We start from the raw sequence: 9,296 nt of genomic DNA on the forward strand, positions 1-9,296 counted from the left end.
AAGTGCTGGGATTAAAGGCGTGCACCACCATCGCCCGGCTAAGGTGTATCCGTTTTTGTTATTTTATTGTACCGAGACAGGGTCTCTGTGCAGCTCAGGCAGGCCTGGAACTCAGTCTTCCTGCTCCAGCTTCCCAAGTGTTGGGAACTCAGGCGTGTGCCAGCACAGCCAATCTCAGGAGTTAGGCATATGCGAGTCATACGGAGCTGTTTGAGCTCAGTCCTTGGAGGGTAGACATCTTGGTGTATTGGTGATGTAAGAAAGTCCACCATAGGAGGACCAGTTAGGAGAGCCAAAACGAGGTGTTGTAAGGAAGAAAAGCTTTATTTTCTCTGGTTTAATCAGTTGTCCCCAGGCTTGGGCCTTTGACCCCAAGTGCCTTCTCCCTGTCTGTGGACTTGCTGTCCAGGGTGATCTCAGGAGCCAAAGTTCTTCCCCAGGGCTATCCTAACTTTCACCTTTTTTTTCTTCAGGCATTTCTGGGAAAAGCCAGCTTCTGTTCGCACTGGTCTTCACAACTCGTTACCTGGATCTTTTTACTTCATTCATTTCCCTCTATAACACATCTATGAAGGTATGGTATGACATCAGCTCCAGCACACCTACCCCCATGTGCACACCCAGGGGAACTAGTCGCTTTTTTTTTTTATTTAAATTCTCTAAGAATAGATACGCTATTCTGTTAAAATTTTTCATTTTCAACGTGTGTATGTGTAAATGCAGGCAGCACCTGCTGTGGTACCCGCATGGTGACCAGAGGGCACTTTTGGGAATAAGTTCTGTCCTTCCTCCAACCCAGGTTGTCAGCCTCAATTGGCAAGGGCTTTTACCTACTGATGCACCTTGCTGATATGTCTGTGTGTCTGTCTCTAGAGATATCTGAGCTTCCAGTCATAGTCACCCCATTGCACTGTCTTGTCCCCCTTCTGCTTTCATGTCTTTTGCTTTATTTCTTGATTTTTCTAGTGTTGGGAATCGACTGGGGCCTCACATTCTCAAGCACTTTACAGCACCCTCTCCATACCCAACACTTTGTGTTTGAAAGCATCTTAATAAATATAGGTTAAAGTGGGCATGCAGTATTCGGGTTTATGATCTTTGCTAAAACTCAAATTTGAGAGCTGGTGAGGTGGCTTAGTGGGTAAGGAGACTTACCACCAAGCCTGACAATTTGAGTTCAATCCTGGGGACTCACGTGGTGGAAAAAGAGAACCAACTCCTGCAAGCTGTCCTTTAACTGCCACACGCATACACAAACACATATATCAAATAAATAAGTGTTGAAAAAATTAAGGAAAAAAGAGCAAGTTTGAGTTACTTGTAATCATTTTGTTCAGGGCTCTAGTAACCAGGAAATATTTGACTGTCTTAAAAATGGCTAGCTTGGGCTAGGAAGGTTGCTCAGTCTGTACAACGCTTCCATGTCAGTGTGAAGTGTCAGTTTGATCCTCAGCACCTGTATAAGTTGTGCGTGGGGGCACTCACTTGTAATCCCTGCTCCAGGGAGGTAGAGAGAGGATCCCCAGGGCTCAGTCCTGCCAGCCTAGTCTGACTGCTGAGCCCTTTGTATCAAGAACTCCTTCGGTGGAGCGGTGACTCAGCAGTTAAGAACACATACTGCTCTTGCAGAGAAACTGAGTTTGGTTCATAGCACCCACATCAAGAGGCTTACAACAGTCTGTAGTAGCTTCAGATGATCTTACTCTCTTGTGGCTTCTGTCAGGTATATACTTTACATACACATAAATTAAAATAACTCAAATACCCAAGGTCAATCTCTTTCTTACACACACACAGGAACACAAACCTGGATAAATGCATATATCCAGGATAACTAGGTTGTTGTCTGATAAGATGAAGCTGCAGGTACTGCGGATGGGAGAGTCAGAGCCCTCTCTTCTACGGAGTCCCAGCTCTCAGCACAATCCTGCTTGCTTGCTTGTGGAGCCAGAACCCAGCTGTAGGTTACAGGCAGGGCCTTGGGAAGCCCCCGGCTACAGTAAGCCTGGACTAGGTATGGTCCAGAGGGGGCTCAGTGTGGGTGCACCTACATGTGTGCTTTCTTTATTAATAAATGTGTAGGTTAAAACCAACACTTTTAATACATGCTGATGATTTACAAACATAAATGCATAATGAGGCCTGGGAACTGTTTAGTGTCGTTGTGGGGTTAAGGGCTTGGTGATTACCCTCATTTCCCCATTTAAGTCATTTGTCCAGTGTTTTCCTAATTAGGTTTCTAATTAGGTTGTATTTCCTAGGAAGAAGGAGTAACAAGACAGTGTGGTCCTATCCCAGCCATCTCTTTTCATGATTGAAATCTGCATTTGATTCTTAGGCCTGAGTGTCTGCAGTTTACAAATTGATATAATTTCAGAATACTAGGCTTTTCCTTGGAGCCGGGTGACCTTTTGAAGATGAAAGAACACAGGACTCAATTGTAAGCCCTTGGACAGTTCTGTTGCTCTGTACCCAAAACTGCTGTCTTAGAGGCAGAATTGTTTTACAAACTGGCTTTCAGGGGGATGGGGAGACGGCTCAGCAGTTAAGAGCATTTGCTGCTCTTGCAGAGGACAGGAGTTCGGTACTCAGCATCCACAGCAGCCTGTGATTCCAGCTCCAGCTGGTTAAGAGCACTGGCTGCTCTTGCAGAGGACTTGGGTTCAATTCCCAGCACCTACATGGCAGCTCACTTAAGACCCAGAGGATCCATTGCCCTCTTCTGACCTCATGGGTACTAGGCACACATGTAGTGTACATACATAACTAATAATTAATTAAATCTAATTTTTAAAGCAGTGTGAACTTAACATCTTAATTAATGAGCCATCTCTTCAGCTCCAAAATTTATTTTTGCTTTATGTGTGTATGTATGTGCATGTTTGTATGTCTACAAAGGCCCGAAAAGGGAGTAAGATCCCAACTCATGCTGCTCTTGCAGAGGACGCTACTTCAGTTCTCAGCACCCAGATCATGTTGCCTGTAACTCCATTCCAGGGAATCCAGCACCTTCCAGTCTGCAGGCATCACACACAAGTGCACAAATACACAGTCAGGCACATAGTATTTAAAAATACAATCTTTTTAAAAATAATAGTAAGGGCTGGAAAGGTGAGCTCAGTGGATTAGATCACTTTTTACCCTTGCAGAGGACTTGACGCCTGTAACTCCAGTTCTAGGGACTTTGATCCCTTCTGCCTGTGGAGAGCACTAGACAGGTGTACATATATACATACAGGCAAAACACTCACAAAATAAAAACTTAGAATCTTAAATAGTAATAATCTAAAACAAAGCTAACTTTTGCCTTTGCTTTGTTGGAATACCAGACTGAATTTCATAACAACAATCTGGATATTTATTGTTAAAGTAACACAATATTTTACACTTTAATATGTCCATTTATTTTGCGTATATCTGTAAGTGTACATGTATAGGTGCTGTAAGTGTACATGTACGGGTGCACACACGTTATGTGATGTAAGTGTACATGTACGGGTGCACACACGTTATGTGATGTAAGTGTACATGTACGGGTGCACACACGTTATGTGATGTAAGTGTACATGTACGGGTGCACACGTTATGTGATGTTTTACTCTTTTGGCTTTTTGAGGGGCTCACCACCCAGCTCCCAAATAAATCACACACAGAGTCTTATTCTTAGTTACAAATGCCTGGCCTTAGCTTGGCTTGTTTCTTGCCAGCTTTTCTTATCTTATATTATCCCGACTACCCTTTGCCTCTGGACTTTTATCTTTGTCCATTTCTATACGCCTTTCTTTGCTTCTTTCTCTGTGCTTGCTGTGTAGCTGGTGGCTGGCCCCTGGTGTCCTACTCTCCTTGTTCTCTCATTTGTTCCTTGCTCTCCTAGTCTCGCTTCTCGTATTTATACTCCCTGCCTGCCAACCCCGCCTATTCTTGTTTCTGCTTCACTATTGGCTGTTCAGCTCTTTATTAGGACCATCAGGTGTTTTAGACAGGCACAGTAGTGCAGCTTCGCAGAGTTAAACAAATGCAGCGTAAACAAAAGTCACAGACCTTACACTAATATTCCCCAGTACAGACATGACAGTGCTCGAGTGTGGGGTCAGAATCCCTTGAAGGAGTTGGTCTCCTTTCAGCACATATGGCCCAGAGATTACACGCCAGTCATCGGGCTTCACCCTAAGTGTCTTTACCCACCAAGCCATCTTCTGGCCCTAAACAAATGAGTGCAGTTTAAGCAAAAGCCACTGTGGCAAAACTTTAACCTGCATTACAGTGCTTATCTTATCTTTACAAAAAAAACTAGCCAAAGAAGTGTTAGACAGAAGTCCTTGGTTCAGAACTGCAGTGAACTTTGCAATCTTTTCCCTCTAAGGCTGCTGTGTCATAGGTAAGATGAGATGCAAAGCCTGTTTCTCTCAAGTTTCCTACACTCTAAAAGCACATGCTTAACATTTGATCCAGCCAACCTGCTCCGAGGTATAAATGCAAGAGGCAAGAGAAATGAAACTTAAATTCTTACAAAGGCTGTAACCCATCTTCCAACTGGAGACAGGACACCTCCCCTTTAACTAGTGAGTGAGTGAGCAGACTGTGATGCACCTGTACACTAGACCTCTGCTCAGCACAGAGAAGGAAACAGGCCAGAGGTTACGGCGCATTGGGTAAGAATGCTTGCTGCTCATTGAGGCCTGGAGCTCAAGTGCCAGCACCCACATTTGACAGCTTACATCAGGTTTACAGTAGGCTGTAGTTCCAGCTTCAAGGGATCTGGACTCTTCTGATCCCTATGGGTGCATATGTACACATTCAAAAATAAAAAGGTTTTGATGTCTAAAAAGGAAAATTACTAATGTATGTAGCAACTTTGGCAGACTCTCAGACACAGTGTGCCATCTGAAGAAGACAGGTGCAGAAAGCAATGTGTTGTTTGACTTCACTCATGGGACATTCTAGAAAAGGCAAACTGGAGCCTGGAGGGGGCTTACCTACAAAGAGCAACAGGGTCAGATTTGGGTGATAGAACTGTCCTGTGTCCTGCGTCCTGCTTGTGGTGGGTGTGTGACTCAGGAGTGTAAACCAGCCAGAAGTGTGTGTGTGAGAGAGAGAAGCTGACTAGGTGGTGGTACGGTAGGAAGTGTTTAGGAACAGTTGCAATGTGCTCCTAACCTGGTGTCTCTCCTTTGCCTAGCTCATCTACATTGCCTGCTCCTATGCCACGGTGTATCTGATCTACATGAAATTTAAGGCCACCTATGATGGAAATCACGATACCTTCCGAGTGGAGTTTCTGGTGGTTCCCGTGGGAGGCCTCTCATTTCTAGTCAATCATGACTTCTCTCCTCTTGAGGTTGGTTAAGGGCTTTACTGGTCACATCTGGTTCCTGTTAACAGAAAATGAATTATTCCTGTTTTCTTCCCTTAGTTTTGCTGTTTGACAGACTTCTGGTACAGCATACACTGTTGTAATAGATTGGTATATTGGAATTAAAGCGCCTGGGTACTTGGGTGTCTGCCGGCGGTTTATTGCTGGATGTTTCCCCAAACTAAGCCTGGTGTTGTGGTACATGCCTCTCATCCCCACTTGGGAAGCAGAGGCAAAAGATCAGGAGCTCAAGGCCATCCTCAGCTACATAGTTTGAAGCCAGTGTGAGCTATATAAGACCTTGTCTCAATAAAAGAAAGTGGGGGGACGAGAAGGTCTGGAGAGATATCTGCTAGTAGAGTGTTGAGCACCCCAGTTTGCACTCCAGAACCCATATGAAAAATGGAGGTGTAGTGGTGCATATAATCCCAGATGTTGGGCAGGTTGAGATAATAGATTGCTGGGGCTCACTGTGAGCCAGCCCAGCTTACTTTGTTGTTGTTGTTGTTTGTTTGTTTGTTTTGAGACAGAGTTTCTTTGTAGCTTTGGAACCTGTCTTGTAACTCACTTACACTAAAGGCGTGTGTCACCACCGCCTGGCTTCCAGTTTACTTATAAGGCTAATGAAAGACCCTATCCCTAAAAAGAGGTGGATGGCACCTAAGGAATGACCCCTGAGCTGTTTCTCCAGCACTAGTGCACATGTGCACACACACTTCCTAACTTCTGATGGGGGTGTGACCATTTATTGACAGACTCATTGCTAGTTGAAAAAACATGCTGGGCTGTGGTGGTTCACACCTTTAATCCCAGCACTCAGGAGGCAGAGGCATCTCCGAGTTCAAGGCAAGCTGGTCTACAAAGTGAGTTCCGAGTTCCAGGACAGCCAAGGCTACACAGAGAAATCCTGTCTCAAAAAGAAGAAAGAAAGAAAGAAAGAAAGAAAGAAAGAAAGAAAGAAAGAAAGAAAGAAAGAAAGAAAGACAGACATTTAATATAGCTATCTTTTCTTTTTTTTAATTGATTTTTATTGAGCTCTACATTTTTCTCTGTTCTCCTCCCTGCCTCTCCCCACCCCTTCAACCCTGTCCCATGATCCCCATGCTCCCAATTTACTCAGGAGATCTTATTTTTTTTTTTTGCTTCCCGTGTAAATTAGAACCATGTATGTCTCTCTTAGGGTCCTCGTTGTTGTCTAGGTTCTCTGGGATTGTGATTTGTAGGCTGGCTTTCTTTGTTTAAAAACCACTTATGATACATGTGATAATTGTCTTTCTGTGTCTGGCTTACCTCACTCAATATGTTTTCTAGATCCATCAATTTGCCTGCAAATTTCAAGATGTCATTATTTTTTTCTGCTGTGTACATTGTATAAATGTACCACATTTTCCTTGCCAACCTAGCACATGTAGACTATGGTTTCCTGTCAGTGCAGGAGGTGCACTGTGACTGGCCGGGATCTGCAGCTCTGCTGCTCAGCATCGTAGTACATCCCACTAGCCCAGACATGAAAATGAAGTGTAGTTTCTAGTGAGTGTATGTTGCTTTCGTATTGTTGCAAAGTTGAAGAATTGTCAGGCAGAGCCATCTGTAGTGGAAAAATAAGGGCAGTTGGTGGAGAATCAAGAGAAACAGTGACAGAAAGCAGGGTGGGTTGGGGACTCTGGATCTGAAGTGAGATGAGCCCACACAGGAACACTTTTCATGTGGATTCATGGTAGATAAGACATGACAATTCCCTTACCCGGCTCATCTTAAGCAGCTCACCCAACCTCTTAAATGGTGTCTTATGTGGTAGCTGGTTGCTCCCCCCAGCTGAAGCTGGCCTCCTGTCTTTCAGATCTTATGGACCTTCTCCATCTACCTGGAGTCCGTGGCCATCCTTCCACAGCTCTTTATGATCAGCAAGACCGGCGAGGCTGAGACCATCACCACCCACTACCTCTTCTTCCTGGGCCTCTACCGTGCTCTGTACCTCGTCAACTGGATCTGGCGTTTCTACTTTGAGGGTTTCTTTGATCTCATTGCTGTGGTGGCTGGTGTGGTCCAGACCATTCTCTACTGCGACTTCTTTTACTTATACATTACAAAAGGTATGTCATGTCTGTCTTCAGTCATAGCTGCAGATTCTGTCAAGGGCTTGCTTGCCCAGCTCTCCTGAGACAGGGTTTCTCTGTGTAGCCTTGGCTGTTCTAAAATTCACTCTGTAGACCAGGCTGGCTTGGAACTCAGAGATCCGCCTTTCTCTATCTCCCAGATGCTGGGATGAAAGGCGTGCATCACCACCGCCTGGCCTGGCTGTTTTTTTCTATTGCTGTTATTTCCTTATACTTGTGTGGCATGTGTTGAGACAAGGACCAGGGAGAAGGGAACTGAACTTGTTCATACAGTGACCTCTTGTTTCTGTTCTTTTCTGTCAAATCCAGTACTCAAGGGAAAGAAGCTCAGTCTGCCAGCGTAAGTGCCAAAGACCACCAGCAGCCTCTGTCCTTCAGGGTGCTCGGACAGGATCTCACCACAGCGAGGGCGCAGGATGCTCAGTGCGGAGAAGCAGAGATGGCTCCTTCTGTCGCAGCCGCTCCCTGTGCCTCTGCAGGGATGCAGAGGAAGGGACCAGGAGGCTCTGTCCACTGCATCCTGCCTTAGCTTTTTTATTACTATGTACAAAGAGTTTTTTACACAAAGAAACTTAATGCTGTGTTAATAAATTCAATGTGTAGATGAATTGGGGCAGTTCCAAAAGTGACAGTTTTGTACAGAATAAGTACAAGCCTTTTTTATTTTTTGAAAATTCGTTGAGATGGTCGCTTCTTTGTGTCTACAATGAAATTATACTCAACACTTGGTAGATTATTCAAACATCTGTCAAATTTCCATGCTATTTATTTCATTTTTTTGCCAAAAGATGAGTTGTGTTTGAAATCTGAGACACTGTGTTCCATTGGTGTTTCTGTTCAAATCAGTCCTCATTGCCCTGAAAATCCTTCCCCAGATGTCAAAACACTACACTTCAGGTCCACGAGAGTGGCTGGCAAGGCCTAGACTTTTCATTATCAACACATCAGGTTCCCAGTGGAAACAGCGTCGGCTGATGCTCACCAAACACTCACCCTTCATCCCTGCCAAGACGTGGCAGCTTGAGTTTGTCCAGAAGGTGTGGAGAGCCCACCACACCCAGAGGTTCTGAGCCTCCTGCCTTCTGAATACGGAGAGTGGAGGAGGGTGATGGCTATTTGGACAAGCACTCTGCTCCTCTGAGGACAGGACACAAATGGCTACCTGTCGCTGTCAGTCACAAATTCCAAGGATCACTTCAACCATGTCAGATTCAAATATTTCCATTTGTGCTTTTGGTGATAAAATGATTGACAATCTTTTTAATTGGCAACACCAATTGTCATTCCTTAACACTTTTTAGGTTTGTTTTCTTAAACTGGGCTCTTGCATGACCTACCTTGTGTTAACATCCTAAATAAACATTTTATTAAACAGAACAAACAGTCTTTTCTATGAATTAGGCATCTAAAAAATGTGTTACAATGCAGCCAAAGCTCTACAGGGCTGCACGCAGCTCTACGAGGGGCTGGAGAGATGGCTCTGTGGTTAAGCACTTGCCATTCTTACAGAGTTCAATTTGCAGCTCCCACATGGTGGCTCACAACTACCTCTAACTCCAGTTCTGGGGGATCTAACACCATTTTCTAGGCCCTAAGGGCACATGGATGCAAGTGTACATCCTCATACACACATAAAAACTAATAACTGGACATCTTCCTGTGTTTTATGGGAAAAGTAGGGCTTTTCATTATTGGTTCATTTTCTTTACTTACTTGAATGATGATTTTTTTTTTTTGATTTTCGAGACAGGGTTTCTCTGTAGCTTTTTTGGTTCCTGTCCTGGAACTAGCTCTTGTAGACCAGGCTAGCCTCGAACTCAGAGAGA

General features: G+C 44.4%; 1 protein-coding gene across 1 annotated transcript in view; it reads left to right on the forward strand.

The window, feature by feature from the left end:
* The window catches only part of Kdelr2 (KDEL endoplasmic reticulum protein retention receptor 2), a 17,170-nt gene extending 8,326 nt beyond the window's left edge, over positions 1–8,844 (forward strand). Inside the window, exons 2-5 of the mRNA XM_005368018.2 lie at positions 474–574; positions 5,180–5,338; positions 7,194–7,446; positions 7,780–8,844. Coding sequence (XP_005368075.1) covers positions 474–574; positions 5,180–5,338; positions 7,194–7,446; positions 7,780–7,814 — 548 coding nt within the window. The 3' untranslated portion in view covers positions 7,815–8,844. The remainder of the gene's footprint in view (positions 1–473; positions 575–5,179; positions 5,339–7,193; positions 7,447–7,779) is intronic.
* Positions 8,845–9,296: the final 452 nt, after the last annotated feature.

Source organism: Microtus ochrogaster, unplaced genomic scaffold, assembly GCF_000317375.1.
Source record: "Microtus ochrogaster isolate Prairie Vole_2 unplaced genomic scaffold, MicOch1.0 UNK27, whole genome shotgun sequence".
NCBI classification, from domain to species: Eukaryota; Metazoa; Chordata; class Mammalia; order Rodentia; family Cricetidae; genus Microtus; species Microtus ochrogaster.